Raw genomic sequence first — 24,154 nt, 5'->3', positions numbered from 1 at the left:
AAAATGAGCAGTGAAAAATGATAAATGGTCAGATATGTGAGATATTGACTGCTCTGGGAGAAGGATCGCGGGAGGAAGCTGGAGCGTGGCAGCGACCGAGAGAGAATCCTGCTGGATATGTTGAGTGTCTGCGCTCACGTGCGCTTATCTTGTATTTTAAATGTTTGTTATGAATACACAAGACTTCTTCGGTGAAGTATTTCTTTGAGAATGGTGTATTGGGAAGAATAGTTGCTGAAGAATACCTTGAAAAAAAAGATGGAGAAATGTGTCCAAACCTACAAAGTAAGTATCAAAAGGGAAGATGATAGTTTATGTCATGGAATTATACATGTTTTATCTTTGAAATAATATTTTCTAATGAAACAAAAACACTATATAACGTCTCTTTCTACTTGTTTGATGGAGAGATCATAAATATTATTTAATTTGAATGTGATTAATAAATGATTGATATGCCACTTTATAGTAATGTCTCTTTTTATTTTAATTTATTGTTTTTTATTCATCACATATTATTACATTGATCTTATCTTGTGCTTTAATTCTGTGATATGACCACACAAAAAAAAAACCTGTGATGTGTTAACAACTCTGGCAATAAAAAAAAAGTTTTACTCCGATACTGCTAGAATAAATAAATATAACGTGATCAAAGTTTTAGTATCGTTATTGCCGTAAATAGAGCACCTCGGACAAAATAAGACACGTTAGGCGTCTGAAATTATACTTTAAGGATTTCTTTATTTGTAAGATGCATAAATGAATAAATTTAATCCTGTGCTAAGTGTGATTCATTTTTAAACTTCAATGTTGTCATAAACATAATATATACACGATTTTAATCTTGTAATGTTAAAATTATATATATATTTGACTGGTTCCTCTTGTATAATTACTTATTAAAAGCACAGGTTTAGATAAATACATATCATTTATATTTTTTAACCGTAAATATTGGTATAAAATCCTCAGAAGGAGCTACAGACGGAGGTATTGTGATGCATGAGTCGAACCCTAAAACGCTCCCTCGACGGAGTTACCTGAACACAAACAACACGTTGGAACGTGAGAGTCGAAGAAGGGCAGGATGATCCTCCGGGAGTCAAGTTAACAGACCTGTTGTGTCCTTTATCCCCCTTTTTCAAAGTGTCTACACTTCACCTGTCAGTCTGTCAGATATTCATGGAGAGAGAGAAGTCATCTGGAAAACTGTGGGCTTTACCTCTGATTCAGGTGTTGCTTTAGGTGTTATGAGGCTGCGTGTGTGCGACTCTGTGTGTGTGTGTGCGAGTGTGAGTCTTTGTGCGCTTTAAACACCAAACAGCTTTTAACACCATACATGTCAGAGTGTACAGACGACATAACACACGACCGAGGCGACACAAATACACTCGTTCTACTGTGACAGGTGATGGGTTTATGAAGCAAACAGGATTATTTGGTACCATAATGGCACCGGTTCTAATATAAATGAGTTAATATTATTTTCATTTAATTTTCCCAAATCTAGACTTTACATTTGAGTGGAAATAACTTCAAAACAGTATTTAAAATAATAACAAAAATTAAACAAAGTAAGGAAGTGGAATTAAACGTAACGATAATTACAGCAAAATAACTTTTTGGACAATATTTGTACGTTTAAAGGTTGGTTTTGGCTCCAGTTTCACAGCTAAATCAAGTTTATTCAATTCTAAAAACGTTGATACACAAAACAATCGACGATAACAGTGAACAATGAAGTCCTACCTGCCGTGATGTCATCGTCAGTGACGTCAATTTCCTCCTCGGGAACCTTGGCTTCCATTGGCTGAGCTTCAGGAGGGGGCGGGGCCGGAGGGGATCCTTCGGTTGCCGATCCAGCTGTTGATGTAAAAATAAAAAATAAAAGTGACGACTCAGATCATCATGAATGTGGACAGACGAATAACAGTTGAAGAGGTTAATTGAAAATCTTGGTGCAACTCTCGATTTAATTCAGGCCTTAATTACGCAATAATGTCGTAACGTCTACGTCGACCATCATGGCGACGCCCGATGCGTCGGTTAAGCAGCTTTAAACAAAGTTTTATTGGGTGATATTATCAGGGGCGGTTAATGCAGACACAAATATTTAGAGCTTTCATTCGCCGCTTATCGCCACATTGCCAATTAAGAGCCGAGTGGATTTTCATTAGTCAGGCTAATGAACGACGGCGAGCTAATGAACAAAGAGACAAAAGGTAAGCGAGCCCTCGGTGCGCTAATCCGTTAGTAAATGCTCGCGCGGATTAATCGCTCGCGCTGGGCTAAAATAAAAGAACATTTAAATGAGGTTAGGAAGTAATGATGGAGGGTAATGGGCATCGCTCAGGTGGACGGGCTCAGGCGTGCCGATAAAAAAAAAAATGTAATTAAACTGATTGTAATTACATTGATTAATACTGGCTCACATTCGGCTTCATGTTCCAATTAACTGGCTCAAGCAGACTGCTGACAGGTAAACAGAATGACGACGCCGAGTGATTCCCCGTGCACACACACACACACACACACACACACACACACACACATACACACACACAGGCTCGGTGACCCTTCGTTGACATTCAAGTGATAACAGCTTAATTGAACTTAATTAAAACATAATTGATGGCACTGGATGAAATGCAGCCTGTTGTTTTTGCATAAACACAGCGGCTCGGCCTCCGATTCAATTAGATTTCATGACACGCACACGGAGCTGACATAATTCACCAGGCTTTTCCCGAACACAATTAGGAGAAGGAGACGATTACCTTGAGCGTGTGCGAAGCCAAGGATCTCATTTCAACTCGGGAGAGTAGTTTTTGTGTCAAGACTTAGAGATATATATAAAACATGGTTTATCATAACAAAAGAATGCAAGTAGACACTCGATAGGAAGATCATGAGCAATAATAACATCAAATCTACAGATTTTTTTTCATTATAATCTAAAACGACAACTCTTTTTTTAATTAGAGCACATTATTATTGTACACAAAGTAGATAATATAAAATAAGAAACTTTATTTTTCCTGAAGAAGAAGTTGTGTCACAGGAACAGATCAAACCATAGGCCTGTGTATTGGCAAGAATCTGGAGATACAATACGCATCACGAGTGTGACGATACAGTATATTGCGATATATTGCGATATATTGCGATACTGTAGTAACAACAATATATTGTTTCAACACTTTTTCTTTTACAACAAAGAACCAAACAAAAACTTTCTCTGATCAAATGTGAAAATGCTTTTAGGAAAATGCTAAAAAATGTTTTAAAAAAAATGATATTAACAATGCACAATGAAGTGCATTAACATCTCTAACAACTCTGGAGCTACATTCAATATCCAGTATCTGTGTTTAACTTTGTTTTAAAGCCAAAATGAGTCTAAACATCAGCTTTAAAAGCTGCTGGACTCTGGTGTATCTTTTCTTTTTCACTTATTGCTGCCATTTCGCCAGTTTTGTTGTTACTTTGGCACAGAAGGAAAGGACGAATGTTGCCAACTAGTGGCCAGAGGTTTAATCGCACCACACAAATGAATAAACACTGTGAATATTTGAACGTTAAAATAAAACATAGACTTATTGTCTTTAATACACACACTATTAAAACATAAACCATAAAATCACTTTGTATTAAAATAAATGTTATTTCATAGGTAAAAGAATAAGGAAAAACATTATTATTATTATTATTTCTAATATATTACAGTGCTATTAAACGTCGATACAGTATCTGGAATAAAAATATGGCAAAATACAACGTTATGTCGACATTTTCTTACACCTAGTCATAATAAAATGGTTATGGAAATAGTAATAAATATTAAAAGATTAAGTATTTGTTCTCAGAGACGAATTGAGATCTGATTAATAAAAATGTTCATCTTAAAATGACTCAATTTAATCTTCAATTGTATCCCAACGGTTTTGTCCCCATGGCTCAAGAAGAAGTAAAAAATAAACTCAAAATACTGCGTACAGAGAACACTACGGTGTAGTTTGAACCCGGAACACACACGTCCTATGAAACCCTCTTTTGTCTCTTCATCCACCATTAGGATTTTGTCCCTGGACAGGTCTTGTGTCCAAACCCTAATTGCAGGACTGTGACAAGAGTCACGCTCTGCTCTCCCGCACAGTTGTGGAACACACACTTACACGCCCATCCGACACCCCGACCTCCGCACCTCGACTCCCCACACGGCCGGATAAAGAAGGCAGCCAAGCCTGCAGCCTATAACTCAACTGCTGTGGAGAAGGAGGGAACATGCAGGAGCCGGGGAGGGTGGAGGGGTGTCAGGAGGGGGGGATGGAGAGGGCGGGTCGGTGGGGATGGGGGGGCAGCCTGCTCTGCTCCAAGGTCAAGCTTGTCATGTCAGCCATGACACATAGCTCCCAGCATGCCTTGTTAACCTCCAAGACCTCCTTTTCCCCCTCCCTTGTCTTTTGACTTGATTTCTCCTCCTCTTTTTTTTTTTTTAATGCAAGCCGGTCCAGTCGAGTCCTGATGCTTGTTAGTGGCTCGACTAGTGTTACCTTCGCCGTTTCTATCGGATCAATTCAACTAATATTCAGGACAAACACCCACTTGTTTGAATAAGAAGCTACAGTTTTACGAGAAAGTGTTTATTTCAATCCAACTTCTCGTGTTGAATCATCTCTTTTACTTAGAACTCATTTAGTGTTTCCTCTTTACCCACGAACACTCATTTAATTTCCACAAATGTCCTCCGATCTGCATTTACAGATTATTGTTAACGTTTATAATCTCTAATGCTTTCTGGAAAACAGCCTGTTAAACAATGTATCATAGAATAATGATGTCAACATGTATTGCATGTGATTAAGTTTTTGTAAAATGATAAACTAGTATTGATCCGCAAACAGAAAGAAAAAACATTTATATAATTCCTGTACTTCTGCTGTCTGAAAGGTTGTTTGTTTGAAAAAATAGATAGTACTTTCTCTAGAGGTACATTATTCTAGGTCTTTTGATACCATCGCCATCCGCTTTTACTTATAAAATGAACATTTAAACTATTGAAAATCAGTGAAACACAAAATAAATATGATTTATTTTGACAGTTTTCATCCGTAAATAATGAGCGTGTGTTTTACTCATTTATACTAGTCAAGAGTCAAACTCTAGAAACCAAACTTCTGTTTCAGAGTCATCGTTCCATTCAAATAATGCTATAACACAAACTCACATTGTCTCTAAAAATTAGGAGACGCACACATAAAGAACACCATCGTCAGCATACAATCAAACATGCATAGATGCAAACAGTCCAGAGCTCTTGCTGTGATAGTGAGATGTATTTTTATCATTTTTTTCGACTGAACATCAGAATATTACCATGACATTTAACCGGTCTGTGGTACCAACAAGTTCGGGGACCCCTGATGCAAACCATAAAAAACACCAAGATCTTAAAAGAGGGGAAAATGCAACCAACAATTCCAACTACTTAACTCTGCACGTGATGCGGCGTCATATGTATCAGTGAGCCGCGTGAAAACGTGACACTAAAATGACCCTTAATAATAACTATTATTTTGGTTTCATTGAATCTCCACCACAGGATTCTTTTTATGACTTGTCATTATGTCAAACGGTTCTTTATTCTGTAATACTAGTTTAACGCGCACCGAAAGAAGGGATCGCCTCCAATGCAAGTCGATATCATGAGCCACCGAGAAAAACAGTCTTTAGGTTTGACAGGTTGTTGTCAAGTAGGCGGAAACGAAACATGTCGACGATGAATACATTTATTGACAAACGTCAAGAATGAAAGGTTTTAAAGCAGAAATTTTTCTCTAGAATATATGAGAAAGACTGACGTTCGAAGTCTACTTGTTAAAGAAGTGCTGTTTTACTGTTCAATAAAAATACAATCCAGTGTTTTTGACATCTGTGCTGTAGAAAGTTTGATTGATATATCAAGTCAAAAAAAATAAAACACAAAACTGATAAAAAAGAAAAGATTGTTTGGACTTGTAAAAGGATCAAATCTGGAGAAAAGAGCCGAGTGCCGCTCAGCGATCAAAGCAACAGCTGCTTCTCGCACACATAAAGTGTTTACTCGTGCATGTGAACAATCATCTTGTTTAATCAAGTGTGCGCTAATCCTGGCGTGTTGTGTCGACTATTCTTCTCTGCCGGCCCCAGCCGAGCATCTTTCTATGCCCCGGACTTCTTTGCTTTATCACACTTACAAAGCAGCTGAAAGGTTAACAATGTTGTCACACTTTTCACTTCAACTTTGTGACGTTATTTAAGACACATCAAGTGGGACAAAGACACCAGAAGATTGGTAAAAAGTTAAAGTAACGACATGTCTTGTTTCTGGGCAGGTACAGAATTATCCATTCAACTCTTGCGTGAGATTATTGGACGAACATAAAACAAATATAAACAACAAAGTAACATATTATGGATTGGATGAAACGTCATGTGACGATAAATCTAATGCCCAATATAATGCAAAAGTAATGTAGACCAAACAAGTCTTGATTGACGTTGAATAAAATAAGAAAATGCTTTATTTAGTTTAGTTGAAAAACTAAAAAAAAATTTCATAGCATCTGATTAACCGGCGTGGTGCGTTCACTAACGTGGGACAAATATAATTCACCGGAAAAACAGATTTAACTGAACTTTGAAATATTTTTCTGTCTTTAAAGTTTCTGTTGTAAATTTCAATGACTTACACCGACATTAGAGTTTGTGGTTAATGTTTCAAGTGTAAATCTAAATAATAGCATCTTAGGAAAACATCTCCTTCATCTTGAATGGATGCACATTTTTCTTAATCCATAACAATGATAGAATAATATTTGGAATTATTCAATGGGTTTGGCTGAGAGAAAGTATTGATTATTACTAAAAAGGAGATAAACTACAAGTTTTATTGACAAGAACTAGACTAAAATATCAGCAGTTTTCAGACAATATTCAGAGTTTCTTCCGACTAGACAAAAAAAATATGGACGTGGCTGAAATGAACAATAACTAAAGAGAGATAAGAACAACTGTATTATATTTCAAACCGTTATAACGTCAAATAAAATCAATAACACCATGAGATGTACACCGACGATCTAAATTTAGTACGATTCTGGACTGAACCACTGGGCGGACCACTACGAGAGGACACGCCCTTTTTAAAATAAAGACAACAACAGTAGACTGTAGGGTTTAAATCCTCGGTGATTGCGTCAGATTTCGGGTTCCAGTGGCTTCTCTAGAGGATTCCACACATTCCCAGACTTTACCATAATATTCCAGGATTTCCAGAAGCAGCTGGAGTCATCTTACTGTCTGCTCTTGTCCTCTGGTGCTTCGCATGGATCAAATTTAACCACCCTCTAACCTCCCTCCATCTTTCTCGCTCGGTTCCCTCCCCCGCCCCAGAACTCCACCGGTCCCCCGAGGTCATCCGTCCATCACTCCCCCACCTTCCCCACTCGCAGTAGTGCTGTGGTAATACAACACTGACCGATGCCGGTTTCCCTGGCAACTGATCCCATGAGACCATAGCCCAGCATCCTCAGCAACTATGAGGCGACTCCGGAAAACACACACACACACACACACGCACACACACGCGCACACACACGCACACACACGCACACACACGCACACACACGCACACACACACGCTCTGGACCCTTGTTCTAGTAAAAGAAGGTTCTCGTTCTTCCCATCAAAGAAAGTCAGCAATAAAAATAAGGTTTTATAAAAGTGTGTATCTTAGAGCTCAAGTTGTTATGGATGAGTCAGCGAGGCCTGTATTCTTGGGGTACTTACGGGAGCTGACCGCATCCACGTACTGAGGCAGGTAAGGAGCCCACAGGTCAATGGTGTCCTTGCGTCCCGATTGGCCGACCCTTCGTAGCTCGGCCAACAGAAGAGCCTGTGCGGCCTCTCGAACCTGAAATCGGCGGCAGGAAAGGTCAATCCGGTGGTTCCTAGAACTGACTGTAACGGTGGGGTTACCTCGAGACAGCGGTCCTGCCACCTCCTGGCCAGCATCTCCAGCAGTGGAGGTCTGAACTTGTCCAGTCCCAGAAGGTCGGGGAGCATGACGCAGTGCATGGCGGCCAGCTGACTCCAGCCTGCGGTTACATACACGCGTCAACACGTTACTTTCATGATCAAATATCTGCCTCCAGAACTGCTGCGCTTTCACTGTACAATGGATTCCAGACTGATAACTGGGAACACAACATGTTCTACAGTATTTTAAATGATCACTCACTTGACTCCCAGTAGGTAGAAGTTTTGATAAACCATTTAAAATGGATTAAGTCCTAAAGAAATGACCAGCTGAAGTCACAGTGATTCAACTAAAATAAAATCGTTTTACTCTCATCAAGTAAAATGAACGGTTGAATTCTTATTTTCTTACGACACAAGGTAAACCAAGCACCTCGTTCACATATATCTGGACAATATATGGTTAATACGAATGACACATGTACGCCAGTGTGTTTGTATGATCGACAGTTTCATAGAAAGGCAAAGAAATTGATCCCCAATATTTCTTTGCCGTGGTCATAATGTTGAACTTACCTCTGCCACTGAAATACATCGAACGCATCGGAAGAACAGTTACAGTCAAATGAGGAATCAGAAAGTAAGAAACTCAAGATGTATTTAAGTTAAAGAGGTTTAACCGCATCGACTCAGCTCGGGTTATTATTCATAGTTAAGGAAATAAACACTAAAATATGATCAGCACACTTGACCTGAACATATTCATCTCGTGTCATTTTATACACATTGAGAAAAGATCATTTAGTTTTGTCATATTGTTAAAAACACCAGACTTTATTTCTCTTCAGGGTTTTCTGTTGAAGTTTCAATGATAAGATGTATGTCAGCTTTGATCATGGAATTGTTGTTGGTTTCTCAAAATGTTCAAGTAAAGGACCTTCTCTGATCTTTACTAACATATCTACCTTATATTTAGTAGCAAAAACCAATAGGAAGAGGAAAGAAGCAGGTTCAAATGACTGCAGGTGTACGCCGCTGCTTTACGGCTTTTATTCAAAATTTAAGAAATGGATATTAACCTATTACATGTTAAAGATGAAAAGATTAAACTATCCATTCACTGGGAATATAGTGAAAATTGTCTCAAAGAGGAAAAAAAGAAGTTTACTTATTTTACTTTTTTGTTTCAGGGTTTAAAACAAGGAGAAAATAAACCAGGGGATGACACTTTCTATATAGAATTATGCTCAACTGGTATTTAATGATTTGAAAAAAAAAAAGGGATTTTTGATTTTTCTTTTGGATTAGAGTTGGTGGTAAACAAGTCAATTTCCATTTTTATGTCTAAAATAAAAGTCAAATTCAATATACATTTACAGGCACTTATGGCCGACTAGTCTTTAGTCGCTTTGAAAGAAAGTGTCCATCACACTATTGAAGAGACGATTCTAAGATTTGCATTTATTAAGAGTGGATTTGACCCCAGGAGTCATTAAACCAAGAAGAATCTGGTGAGACGGAACAGGAGGATTGTTATTCTGGCTGTTTTGTCTAAGAATTGACTGCAGAAGTCTCAACTCTCATGTCAAGATATAGAAAGAGACGCAGGTTTATGGTGGTCTAGTTGTAAAGGTGGACTTCATCAAATTGACTCCAATGAGGACATTTGAATTTGAATTAATAACCCAGTGTACAAGTCTAAGTTAAGATTTATTTCAGCAAGCTTTTCTTTTTTTATATATATATATTTTTGCATTTGGTTGGTGTTTCATAGCCTTGGTGAAGTTAAGGGGGATCATGCACACTGTGAGTAGATGGACAAACGTCACAAAGAGAGACAACATTTTGCTGCACACCAGCTGTAGGTGTGGTCAATTCACTTCCAAACAAATCTGTAGACGCTTTTCTTTTACTGGGTTTAGGGATTTATTCTTACGGTATTTATTAAAATGTATGCGTCAAGAAACATATTGTAAATGTAGCTAAAAGAATGGCGACTATATAGCTGGGATATATAAATACAGAGTAGCTTGAAAGTGAAGCGAATACAACCGGGGAGGTAGACAGACAGACAACCACAAAGAAAGACAATGCTGTGAACAGAACAAGGACAAACACACTGCGACCAGCAGAAGCTAGAAACCGGAGACTCAGCTTCTGGGAGCTGGAAAATCCTAATGCACGAAAAAAAATGAATTCATGGGATCTAAGAAACTGGACGACTGATGAAAACATCAGAGGGAACTAAATGGACGTAGAAAGAAAGGCAGGGAGGAGGCTGAAGGTCTCTACAACAAAGATAAGAAAGGGAGGAAAGAATGCAGCTGCAAGACTTTCCCTGAGCCTCATTTCACTCAGTACCTTCATTGACTGAGGGGATGTTATGAGAAGCAGGGCCAGGGGAGGCTAGGGCCCCCTGAGGAAGGGCCCCAGGGTGCCCCATGGCCACCGCGGCAGGAGCAGTGCCGGTGTTGGTGGCTACAGCAGCTTGTAAAAGGCAGAGAAGGAGAAAGAAAAATGGTCAAGAGGAAGAGAGAGAGCATTAGAAGGATTCAACCCTGCACATACACACAGTATCAAGCAAGAAGGGAAGACAAAAATAAATAGTCAAACGGAAGAAAGAGTAACTTAAAAATTGTAATTGATGATTATTATAATAGATTTCAAAATATAATTTGATATAAAAAAAAAGAAAATCACATTTAAGACAGTAAAACAAAAGTTGCATTACATCAGAAAATCATTAGGAATGGACGACGAAGCAAAAGTAAAAACACATTTTCAATTGTTTGCCACACAAGTCAAGGCATTTTAGTAAAATAACAAATGGTTATTTTTTAAATATATATGATGCCGACCTTTAGATAAAGATAAGTAACATTTTATTCGCCTTGAATTGGAGACAAATGTTGAAACTGCAGTTGGAAATCTGACACAAAAAGAGTTCATGGGCTCTCTTTCTTTCACTGTCAAATGTGTTTAAAAAACACTGAAAAAATTCCAAGTTTTGACCAGAGAAAAAACATCTTAAGAACCCATGAAGGAGGAAGAAAAGTCCATTAAATGACAGGAAAAGCACACAAGACTGAAAATAGAGTTTCTTTTAGCAAGTAGTGGACAGAGATGGAGAGAGTGAGATTAGCTGTTTTTTAACCACCAGTGTTATTTGACGAGAAAGCTTGAGAAATAGTTTGAGACCAAAAAAAAGGGTTAAGAACACTACATTTGATCAATGTTTAGCAAGAAATATATGGTTTAAGTTGTTTCCTTTACATTTAGATTTAGAAGAAAACCTTAAAAATGATTTGAATGTCTTCACCGAACAAGAAGATGCGACAGGACTATGATGTTTAATCACAAATAACACAGAACATGAGACACATTAAACGGTTAAGGAGTCGAGAAGAGAAATGAGAGGACGAACAAAACACTGACGACATGAAGTAGTGACGTGAGGGTCCGCGAGGAGAAGCTGAAGCCATGCAGTGTGAGGCCGGAGATAAAAGAATGAGAGGAGAAAACAGAAAGTTGGACGGACGTTGAAAAGAGTCGACAGCCAGTTCCACTGGTGTCACGAGCTCCAGAGATTGTTTTGAGAATCTCTGACACTAACATGACAAATGTTTGTTTTAACCACAAATGGCTGAAGTGTTTTTTGACACATAGGTTTAAAAAAGAAACGCATCATAAGACTCTGCATGAACTGATGTCACGTTGATAAAAAAAGAATCTTTCAATGTCACCACCTCCGAGAAAAAAGAAGCCAAATGTGATAAAGACGGTCCTCTAGTTCACGGAGTATATGAAGGGGCCTCCTCTTGGATTTGCATTAGAAAGGAGTTAAAAGGGGTTAACCACCTCATTCAAAGACCCTCTTACACACACGCGCCTGCAAACGTGTCAATTATATTCAAATGATGGGAGTCCGAACTAGACCTTGAGTTGTTGTTTTATTAAAAAGCAGGTTATAGTTGCTCAGGGAACGACGTTAGAGAAAGACAAAGACTATCAAACACACACACACACACACCGGGCTGAAAGGCTGAACGGAGGTCAAGGCCAAGCTTTCCCTCTGAAAAGGACTGAATAGGCGTGTGGCGTGAATAAGTCCGAGCATTTGTCACGCTTGGCCTCCATTAGGGGCCCGACAATAGCGCGGATCTGCGCCTCGCACCGCGACACGCGAGGGTGCCACCCGTGGCACATGTGTGCGTGAAGTGTGTGTCCGGGCGTCGAGATTGAGAAGTAAGTGTGGAGGGTAATGGGCAGTGCATCTGCATTGTGCGCACCTGTGTGTGTTGGTGTGTGTGTGTGTGTGTGTGTTTGTGTGGCAGATGGCGGCGTCACTACAGTTGAAGCGAATAAATCAGAATCTCTCTTTTGAATCTGCGCTTCGTTTTGAAGGTTATTTAATCCTCTTACCGCTCAGGTGTGGAAGCGAAGGGAAGATAATAATCGAAACACTTGAATTTAACAATATTTTTAAAAAATATTGTGATATTTAGAAAAAATAAATGAATTTTTCAAACATATTTTCTTTTTTATCATATTTTTTAGTTTATTTCTATTTCAATAAAGGATTAAAATAGTATTAAAATTAAAATATTAAGTGTTTGTTCAGTTTTGTATTGCTAATAAACTTCCGGCCGCTAAATGGCAGCAGTCATTACGTTCTGTGCATCTAAACATTGAAACCCTGCAACATCCCGGCGATAACTGAGGACGAGAGGATACAGTTTACTCCAGCAGCTTTCTAAAGCTGATGCTTGGACATATTTTTGTTTCAAAACAAATTAAATCCGTTACGTTTTCATCAAGACTTGTGTTGTCTGTAAATTCTGCAACACCAGAGTCGAGTACTCGACAATACTACAAATATGTACAGTATATCCCAGGAATGACTGAGGGCGAGAGGATACAGTGACTCCAGCAGCTCTTGAAGCTGATGTTTGGACATATTTTGGTATCAAAACAAATGAAATCAGTTATGACTTCTTCAAGAGTCATGTGGTCTGTAAATTCTGCGACACCAGAGTCAAGTACTCGACAATACTACAAATATATACTTCCGTATCTCATTATATAGAAATATAAAGTATTGTTGCCCTGTATCGTGATACATATCGTATCGACATTTTCTTGCTAATACACACCTCTACTCAGATTAGTTGTCCACGAGTCATAAAGTAACAATAAGTAACAATATTTAACATCAGCTTCTTCTTAATTCAACGACAAACTCATGTTCATCAGCTGTGAAGGCCGAGCTGCAGCTGGTTCTCATGGGTCGGAACAACGGTGCAGTCAAGTGAGGCGCCGCTGAAAAGAAAACGGCAGCAGCTTCCGTGTGTGATATTTGGGCTTCTTTAGCTCTCAGTGGGTTTTATTGCCAGTGGGCTGTATTATCAAACCCCTCGCCCTCCCCTCCCCTACACCGTCCCCGCAGGGCCCCAGGGGTGCGTGAAGCAAGCGCCCCCTCCTTTTGTAGTTACCTTGTTTGATCTGGGCTTGTAGCGCCGGGCTGGTGGGTTGAGGGGGGGCGGACGGCATCCTGCGAGGAGTCTCCGGGGTTCCTCCTGGTCTGGGAGGCCTGGAGGTGGATCACAAAGATTAGGCATGAAATATTTAAGGAGCAGGCCTGAGAAAAGGAGGCGAGTGTGCACACACACACACACATACTGCAACAAAAAGAGCGTGTGTGTGTGTGGGTGTGTGTGTGTGTGTGTGAGTGTGTGTGTGATTGTGGGTGCGCGTGTGTCCTTACAGGGCCCAGTCTATTGAATTTTGAGTCGAGGACGTGATCCTGAGTCAGAACAGACTGGAGGCGACTAACTTTCCGAGACAGACGAGCACTTCCAATACTGCCATCATTTGAGCGATCGATGACCGTCGCGAAGCTCCCGACGACTTGGGACAAAAGGAGAGAACGTTTGGGAGAGAAGATCAAACTAGATACATGTTGGCGTTGGTGACCCGTGAAGATGCGTTTAAGATAAGATAAGGAACAGAGATCATGGATGTCCATCATTAGACAGAGACTTCCACTTGTAGTTAAGCCAACGATGAAAAGAAAATATCCCAATCAGACTCAAACCAACTTTTACAGACAATTTGGTAAAAAATTACATGAATATTTGTGTCTCGTATCTCCTTACCACGAGGGTCTGATTTAAAATATGTTATTGTAATTCAATTTCCGACTGCAATTCACTGCATAAAGCAAAACTAATTCACTCTAATTGTATGAAATAATGTTTAAATTACTTGTGAAAAACACAAGAAATGTATCTATTTGGGTTAATTGGCAATAATAAATCAATCATTTTGTTTTTAAATAAAAAGGTATAAGCTAAAAACGGTTAAAGCTGTCACATCAGTGTGTAATACTTCACTGACAAAATACAAATAAAAACATTAACAGGTGATTGATTCGTGGACACACGTTGTAATTGGTGGTTCAGCACACATGGATTGACTTCCACTGAATAAGATACTTCATACAACGACCAGGACTTCTGTCGACGCTGCCCTGCGGCTGATTTATCAATAATGATGGATTTCAAATCTAATTGTTCTCTCCGGACTCCAAAAGCAATATTTGAATTCATTTTTGCTTCACCTCATCCGTTACAAATACCATGAAGGATGTTTGCTTTTCTACAGGAGAAACCTAGATTAAGCAAAAACAGATTTTCAATTAAAAAGAAGCTTAAAGAGTAAATACTTCTAGTATTTAGGCCGTTTCAGTTTCATAAGAAACACATCAGTGAACATGATGCATGTACAATTTTTGTTACTATATTGTATCAAGATTCAAAGCAATAAAAACTTATTTTTGTTTGCCTTTCAAACCATATTTAATTTAAATTATACTTCTTTATGGTTTATAGTTCAATAAAATATTAAATTTTCTATTTTTATTTACAATCAAGTTACAAATCTTCACGGCGTTTTTCCATTTTTGTGTTGCAATTAAACTTCCGGACACTAGATGGCAGCAGTGATTACGTCCTCCGAAGCTAAATGACAGCCGGCTACATCCCGGTGATGACTGAGGATGAGAGGATACTGTTGACTCCAGCAGCTATTAAAACTGAAGTTTGGATAGCATTTTTTGTTCAGTTAAAGAAAACACATTTGTGAATATGTTCTGCAGAAATGCTGACTCAGAGAACCCGACTTTCCAGATTTTGGATGAGGTGACGAATATTTACACCATTTCCCTCTAATTTCATCACATTTGTGTATTTGCACATGAGAAGTTTCCGTCTTGAGGAGTTCTTGAAACTCTCTGGTGAAGCCTGGTCGCTTCTCTGCAGGGATGTTGTGATGAAACACCAACAATACTCTTTTGCAACTGCACGAGGAAGCAGCTTTTCTACGGTCATAAATGTGAGATGGCCGACATGAAAGGCCAGGAAACCCAAACACCTTCAAATATTCAGTGTAAGATTTGAGCGTACAGGCGGCTGCTGGCAGGAGACCCTTATTTAAGATTTTGGGGGAGAGAGCTCCAGGTGCACAAACATCTCCTCTGATTTGGACGCAACAAAGAACTCTTGTTCTTATCACTTCAAACTTTCTCCTCGAGCCACGGCTCGAGACGCATTGTTCTCGTCTCCTACTGTGACTTGAAAGGATATTTAAAACAATATATATACACTCATTTTGTTCATCAATGCCTGCTAATATTTCTTATACATGTAAATATCTGTTACAACTTCCTTTAAAATACATTTTAATTGTCTAAAGTGTCTAAATCATTTTGTTTTCTAACTCACAGGTTGAACAAAAAAGTATTTTTTACCAAACTGTACAATTCAATTCAATTTTATTTAAAGTGTCTTATAACAAAGTAATGTCAAGTACCTTAACAGTTGAAGTAAGACTATAGTGGAGAAAGGGAAAAACAGAAATAGTAAGTATAAGTCAGTTTGGAATATTATTTTTTTATTTTGGGAGGCTCAATCTAGCTTAATTAATTGTATTATTTGAATGTATATCTTATATAATCATAATCATAATCATAAATCACAATATATTTTTACGTTTTAAATTCTGAGAGAATATGATACTGTCTGAGTTATGTGTAGCATAAGTTTTACTTGATGTACTTCAGGCTCATGTCATTTGAATTTTCATGTATTTATGTTCAATGTGTAACTTTATTGCGCCTTGACAAGATGTTTTTTAACCTCAATGGGATGTTTTAAATAAAGGATAAATTAAGATGAATACTTATCCATTTGTTTGTACTCATTTATCAAAAAAAACATTTTCTTTCAACAGCATTTTTACACTCACTGGAATCCTACTTTATAATAGCCAATATTAAACATTGGCTTATTTATAGGTCGAGATATCGACATGAATATTGGTTTTGGGCAAACCATCCATCAGGCCGGGTAAAATATCTTGGGGGGGATTTATTTGGCCCCCGGGCCATGAGTTAGACTCGAGTGACCAAAGGGATTTAATGTCCAGAATTGGCCAAAAACACATCTAAAAATGGATCCACAGAACCATGCACCAAATGGATCCATCAATTTTTAGATAATGATCCTCGACAGACAACTTGTGGGGGTTTTTCAAGATTAAACAAGAGAAATAAAGAGAATTTATATCAATAACGTCCAACATATTCAAGTCTTACAGTAACTAAAGTCGAAAAACTTGAAGTTTTTAGCACACGGAGATGTCGAACAACAACCAGAAACGTCGCCACCGTCTCGCACACGTTCCTTCTCCAGACACAAAGAAGTGTAAATTATGATTAGTAAAGAAACAGAATCAGTCCTCGGGGGAAGGTTCTCCTCCCGCAGTTCTATTCAGTGCAGCGCTGATGAAATGATGTTGTGCTGCTGTAGGAGCAGCAGGGCCTCGACCTCGCTGTTAAATCTTTCACAACACAATGAGAGCTCAGACGGACTAAACAATCCGGGCGCACACCGGCCCCGGACTCAAAGTTACTCCTCATCCAGTATGTGCTCGGCATCGTTTCGCCTTCTCCTCCAAGTTTGTCTCATTATCTTGCGTTTTCCTCAGAGCTGGCGACCGGAGTCGAAGCTTCCTGCAACAAGAATCTGCTGCTACTTTGAATTGAAGAATCAAATGGACTTAAATCCACTGCTGACCTTCCCCGAAAACCAGTAAACCAAAGAGCCACTTAGCATTTTACGGTTCATTCCGATAAAAAGCTTTGTATTCACCCTCGGTGCTTGAATGAATGAATAAATATCTGTCAGCAAGGATACTTCTGTTGGAGTTGAAATATTGACTGTTGCCTTCACTTCTTCTGTGAAGGTTGTTATTCTCATGATGACGGGCATTTATTTCATAAATATCCAAGTATTTTTATTTGACATCTGCAATTGAAAACGTTCTTCTGGATTAGAAACTCGTCTTGTTATAAACTGAAGTGAGGATCAAGTCATTATAATCACGACTAATGTCTTGCCGGGGTTAAAAGAACGTTTTATTATATATTCTTTTTATATATATATATTTTTTAGATCAATACATACCAGAACATCCCAGTCCTAGAACTCTATCCGTCTGCTGTCTGAATTATGAATATTGTTTAATTAAATTGAAACCATTTTGTTTTATTTGTATCCATTATTCATTATTTATTTATATGCCATTGTGATAACGTCTCTTATTTGATTTCAATTGATTGCGTTTTATTTTAATCATTTTTATATTCTGTAATGCCACCACAACCATTTCAGTGTTTTGTTTACTTTGGCAAGTTTTTTGATTCCAATTTAAATTTGTCTTATTATTGCTTTATTACAAATAAAATAAACAACATTTTAATTTAAAATAATGTACGATAAGTAAGGTTGAACTGCACTTAAAACGTGAGTAACTGATACTTTATTTTCTTACCCTTTTAAACCAACTTTTAACTGCATTAAAAATGAATTCTACACTGAAAACCAAGTGATGGTCTGATGAAGCATCATTTTCAGAGCCTGCTATATCTTCATCGTATAATCTTCTGCTGAAGCTACTAATTTTCCCGGTTCATCCATTCAGTGATTACCTGACCGGAGCTTTCTTCATGTGCTCCCCGACGAAGGTGGCGTTGGTCATCCCCATCAGAGTGTTGGCCAGTGAGATGACTGACAGCAGGTGCTGAGTGGTCACGGCCCGTGACAGTCCGTACGTTCCCTTCCCCACGATGTCCGGCAGCGTCAACTTCCGACCGGTTGCGATGGACAACTGTCGCAGCAGAGACTCCTGTGTCGCGGACACATCGATTTATACAAGGGGAGAGTTTATTTCAGTCAATTATTCAACATTGCAATAATTATTTTTTATTGATATGGCTTTTATCTCGACCAGGGGACTCAAAAGACAGCAGTTTTTCATATCCTTATTTAAACCAATTATGAATTAACAATATTTATTTGTTTCATTATTTGTGGGTTATTGTAAATTGAGACATTTTGGTCCAATTTTATGTTTTGTTTTTAATTTTAATATAATAACATTTGATGTGATGGCAGCAATTCGATTTTCTCAGGGGCCACATTTTATACATTGAGCAGCCAACAAAGAAAATAAATGAAAAATTATAAATAAAGTGTTACTAAAAAAAATCTAAAAAGAAATAAGATACTTTAAATAAACCACAAATACAGTTGTTTTTTTATCTGGTTTAAAACATTTTTTCCCCAAATAATATGAATTTATATTCGCTTAAATCTCTTTGATAGGAAACAAACACTTGTGGATCAAAGTTCCTAAAACAAAACCAGATAATCATATTTATAGTTAGAAACAAATAAAACTATAAAATCAAACTTGTTCATTTCTACATGATCCAGACCTCACAAGGGCCACGTTAATACAGCCGCACTTTGCCCAGATCTAATCCTTGTGTTATCTCAGGGTCAGGGTGACCCGAATGCCCGGAAACAAATGTAATTGTTTTATCCCTTGGGTTGTCTCGGGGCCCATGGGGTCACCTTTGCTAACACAAGGGTTGAACGTTCATCTTTGGCTAGATTCCTCGACACCATAGCAGTCGTGTGATCAAAAGTACCTTAAACGTGGGCAGCATGAGCGACATGTGACCACCTCTGGAGATCAGGCCGAAGGAGATGGGGCAGTGTGGCCGGAGCATGCCCAGGCGCTCCAGACAGATGCCGTCCAGCTGCTCGTTGAGGCCCCAGGCGTGCAGGCAGGACATGAACAGTTTGGCCGTGTCCATGGTCAGGTTGTACTCCAGCAGGCTGAGGGACTTGGACTTCTCCTCGCGCCTCCTCATCTCCTCCTCCTCCTCCTCGTCCTCATCCAGCAGGTGCTCCTTGATGGTCTCCTTCATGGTCTCCTTCACCTGTTTAAAAAGATACTTCTGTGACTTATGATGTTTTTAAGGATGTTAAATGTGAATTAAATTCAGCAGGAAAGACAATTATGTTTACTTCAATCAACTCATCTGGAAGCAGAGTTTCTACAGAGTTTCTACAGCTTTCAGGAAATAACATCAATGGTTATGTCGAGCACGATTGTTAAGAATATCTTGCACTTAATACACTCTTACATGTTGCCTGGTACCAGAACCATGAAGAAAAAAGTTAGTTAAACAATTTCCATGTAACTTGCACCAAAGTTTCCCAAAGCAAACGTCTCTTTACAAGTTGCGAATGGAAAAGCTTCAAAGGAGATTTTTATTTCGCTAAAATCTGTTAATTTTTGTTTAAAAATGTATTTAGAACCGATACCAGATATTTCCAGATTAAAAAATAAAAAATAAAATTTGAATCCCTTTTTTTTAGACTTTTGAATTTTGATTTAAAGATTGTTTAAGGATACGCAGGAACCCTGGGAAGTAAGGATGTTGGAAAATATCTATATATCACGTTATTTCTTCACAAAACTCCATCGCTATTCGACAGCAGATTATCTTTTACGGATGGCAGCAGTCATTATGTCCTGCTCAGCTTAAAAAAACGATGAAATTCTGCGAGATCCCAGCAATGACTGGGGACGAGAGGATACAGTCCACTCCAGCAGATTTTAAAGCTGATGTTTGGCATTTTGGTTTCAAAATAAATAAGAGCAGTTTTGACTTTGTCAAGAGTCCTGTGGTCGTTAAATAGACCAATAAAGTACTTTGACAATACTAAAAATACCAAATATCCTTGTTCCTAAAGTATTACGAGAAACGTATCGTGCTGCCAGATTCCTGTCAATACGCACACTAGTGTGAAACTCATCAGAACAAGTACGATATGTAAAAGCCTTTTTCCTTTTCATAGATGGACACACTAGCTTCAACTGGGACATCGGTGACAGTTCAAGTTCTGGTCAAGTTGTTGCCGAACCTGCTTGAAGATCTTATTGGCCAGGAAGGAGCCGCTCTTGTCAGCGCCGGCCTGGCTCTTCTGCAGCGTCTCCGGAGACACCAGCGTGGGGTTTGGCCTCTGGGCTTCCTCGGTCAGCAGCTGGATGATCACGGCCTCCACGTCGAAAAACAGCACGTGCATGTCGGGGTCTGTCAGGTTGGTTTTCATCGCCTGCACCACCAGTGCATTGTGGGAGTACTTTGGCAGGTTACCCTAGAAAAAAAAAAAGGAGACGAGAGGACACTTTTTTTTTTAAACGGACAAGCCGAAAGTAGTTTCTCTCTGTCACGGTAACAAAAGACTGAGCTAAATTTGAAGCTCTTAGATGACATTGCTGGATACTGGAACCTGTCAACCCCAGGACCGTCACCCGATAGGACGAAATCCAAATCCCTCACGCTACTTCTGAAACATGTTCGACTCAGCTAAGTTAAAAGCTCTTCAAATGCATCAAGGAAACACCTTGGAACAGATATTTTAACAGACGCATTACTTCAGATGCTTCTGTCAAACAATTCTTCGGCGGCGACGGCATGAATAAAAACAATCGGGGCGAATATTACCGATGATGACATACTTTGGGCAATTGAGGCGTCGCGTACCAGAATGGACCTGATGATGGCAATCACACCATCGGCCGCCTCTTTGTGTCAGACAGATTGAGGTCATGGATGAAACTGTGGCTCCGATGTTGAAGAGCGAGAACCAGGCGATAGAAATAATGACGAGTGTTTGAAAAGAACGTGTACGGTGTGTATATGTTCAGATGTGTGCGTTGTTTTGTAATAATGTGTATATATATATATATATATAAAACAACAACAAATATTTAATGTGAACAAGTCAGTCTAATGCTAAAAGCAAATCTTTTGTATCCTTGATCATAAGAGTCCATACGAGACTCTATAAAACCAGGCGTGATGATGACTTTTTTGAGGCATGGATTTTACTGGACCTCTGAAAGTCTGCTGGGCCATCTGGCACCTAAACGGTAGCAGCAGACCCTTGTGGTCCCGATCATTGTTACAATACATCAACTTTGATTGAAGTATCCTCGACTGTGTAGTGATGTTTTAGTTTATTTTCTTCAACATCATCATTTTTTTTAATGTATATTTATATACAATTTAATTCACAACTAAACTCCCTAGATTTATTCTATTATTCAAGTGCATTAAGAACCTTCAACACACCATTATGACCTGTGTGAAACTGCTTATCATGCAGTTTAAAAAAAAAATAGATGTAGCAACCAGTAAATGACTGGGCGAAGGAATGAGTCAATAGTGGACAGAAAGGAAAAGGGGGAGAAAAAAAAATCATTGCAACTTGATACAACTGTACACAGGAGCAGTTATATTTATGGAAAGTCCTGACTAAGCAAAAACACAAAACTCACCTACTGCAGCACATGCATGTCTGCAGACGTTTGAACAAACGTGTTCCTTTAAAGACAATATATTAAATTAACATGAGTGTATTTGTGTGGATTACATTAAAGATAGATAGCATTTTACATAATACATTATAATACAACTAAAATATTGTGTTGTGAAATAATTAAAGCCCGAAATAAAAAAGGTTTTATCTGATTTTATTTTATTTTTTAATCATGGCGTATTTTAAGAAATTAATTTTCTGTTGCATCTGAGAAGAACAAAGCCAGAGATGGTTCGTCCTCGGACCCTGAACGTTAGGATGTATCTACACTGCCATCTAGAGGTCGAGCTAAAAACAACAACCGACTTCTGTAAGTAAGGGATCAAAATCTGTTAAAACTAAACACGTTTCCTGAAAAAATAAAAGTGAAAATTGTGAGTCACTATGTCCAATATTGAAAGATAACATTATAAGTTTATATGATTTTATATTCGTTCAATCAACACCGAGGTCGTCGTATCAAAGTATTTGTTCACATCCACACCAACAACATCACATGTGTACGACACAGTTTTGCCTTCAGCCGCCGGGTGATTTGTCTGACATTTCATGGTCATTATGTGTCATTACACACAGCAGGGGGGAGGACATGGAGTGGCTCACGTGGCAGATAGTTGGTAGTTTGTTTGACCAACAATTTGTGGAGATATGACGGTGAAATGATACACTGGAGTGTGTCATAAAAGGTCGGAACTGTAATGTTCTCCTGGCGGGGAAGGATATAAAAAAACTAAAAAAAACTGTAGTGTGTTGGCCTTTTCAGAAAAGAACTGTGATTATGGACAGTTATGTCAGGAGAGACCCTGGAGACGCCCCACAATAAAAGCAACAAATACTGGAGAAAAGGGGGGGGGAAACAAGGTTAGCTAGAGGGGTTAGGACACGAGCAGAAGATGCAGCTCAAGTGTAAAATCAACCTGGACTGACAGTTTAACAGAACACTATCCAAGTCCCAAATAATTCATGGGCTGGGAGGACTGGTGTGGGTGGGCTTTAGTCAGTCATAACAAATCAGACCAGAGGAGTTTGACATGTGAACACTGAACGTGGACAACATGTTCCCTGAATGTTTGCTTTAGTAAATCAGACCTTTTTTTCTGCCATTTTGTAATAGTTTAAAGACTCATCGTCAAATGAATGTCCACTGACTTTTAATTATACATGATAAATTACCTTATTTAATATACAAATGTTTTGTTTACTTCTACTATTTTATTTCTAAGCTGGCACAGGAACAGGAGAGGGACCAGATATGGAAGTACATCAGTGCCATCAGCAAATTGAGTGGTTGAATTTAATATTTCAAATTTTAAAAGGTTGAATTTGTTATATTTTAATTTCAATTATTCAATATGCTTTCATTCGTATTCTTTTCAATTCAATATAAAAAAAAATTAAGTTTTAAATGCAATATAAAAAAGTTTAAAGCCTTTTGAACTCAGGACAACAGTGCCACCAGACAAAACCAAACGAGTACCGAGTTACTTTATCATTACATTAAGTTTTATAAAGAGACTCTGCCTCACTAGATACAAGCCAATTCTGAAACATAACATCACTTGACAAAAGTTTGAGAGCAGGTTTCGAACCCTCGACTCCAAAAGACAATCGTGACGACACATTAGCTGACGGAGCTAAAGAGATGTTGAGGGTTGAGCTTCAACAATAGTTGTTGTATTGAATTTGAAATGCTTCAAAATATTTATATTTAATTAAGATGCTTTGAATTTTTTATATTGAATTTGAAAGGCTTTTAAATTTTACTATTTTATTATAATTCAAATTAGAATATTATTAAAATATAACAAATTAAACCTATCAATATTTTAAATATTAAATTCAACCACTCAATATTCTGATGGCACTGACTTACTGCCATAACAAGATTTTTGCCATATTAACGTACGTGATCTCGATTATTTACATTTGACAGTTGGAAAATAATTTAAACAGAACTAGTTGTGGCTTAGAAGTCAACTTTTAAATATTTTTTAGATTTATACCAACTTGTAACAAATTTGTAACAGTAAATATTAAAAGTTTTTCTCTTTAATTAAATGTTTTTTTAATTGGAAAATCATAGTTTCAAACACACAAAACAGAAATACAAGCATTTGTATGTGCAAATATCATGTCTTGAGAGAAACTTCTTGAATAATATTACGTTACCAAATACAGTCAGATTTTTCTTGCCGGTTTTGAATAAAACTTAAATACATTTTGATCAAGCCATTCAGTGCATATTACAAATGACAAATATTTTCTCTGATCATCTACTTGTGTTACTTAAACAACAAGTTTTTAAACAGAAAATTATGAAGAGTGGAGTAAAA

At 38.1% G+C, this 24,154-nt stretch overlaps 1 protein-coding gene across 2 annotated transcripts in view; it reads right to left on the bottom strand.

The window, feature by feature from the left end:
• The window catches only part of wdr7 (WD repeat domain 7), a 79,710-nt gene that overhangs the window by 42,622 nt on the left and 12,934 nt on the right, over positions 1-24,154 (bottom strand). The window contains exons 16-23 of one of the 2 annotated variants that reach the window (XM_087790995.1): positions 20,361-20,594; positions 19,076-19,369; positions 18,071-18,267; positions 13,515-13,612; positions 10,384-10,509; positions 8,023-8,141; positions 7,834-7,957; positions 1,753-1,866 (exon numbers count right to left, since the gene is read on the bottom strand). In XM_087790995.1, the coding sequence (XP_087647121.1) occupies positions 1,753-1,866; positions 7,834-7,957; positions 8,023-8,141; positions 10,384-10,509; positions 13,515-13,612; positions 18,071-18,267; positions 19,076-19,369; positions 20,361-20,594 (1,306 nt within the window). The remainder of the gene's footprint in view (positions 1-1,752; positions 1,867-7,833; positions 7,958-8,022; positions 8,142-10,383; positions 10,510-13,514; positions 13,613-18,070; positions 18,268-19,075; positions 19,370-20,360; positions 20,595-24,154) is intronic. The other variant, XM_087790996.1, reaches the window with a different exon arrangement.

Source organism: Callionymus lyra, chromosome 5, assembly GCF_982586985.1.
Source record: "Callionymus lyra chromosome 5, fCalLyr1.hap1.1, whole genome shotgun sequence".
NCBI lineage: Eukaryota > Metazoa > Chordata > Actinopteri > Syngnathiformes > Callionymidae > Callionymus > Callionymus lyra.
The sequence above is the reverse complement of the archived record's forward strand: the minus strand, read 5'-3'. Positions and strand labels throughout refer to the sequence as shown.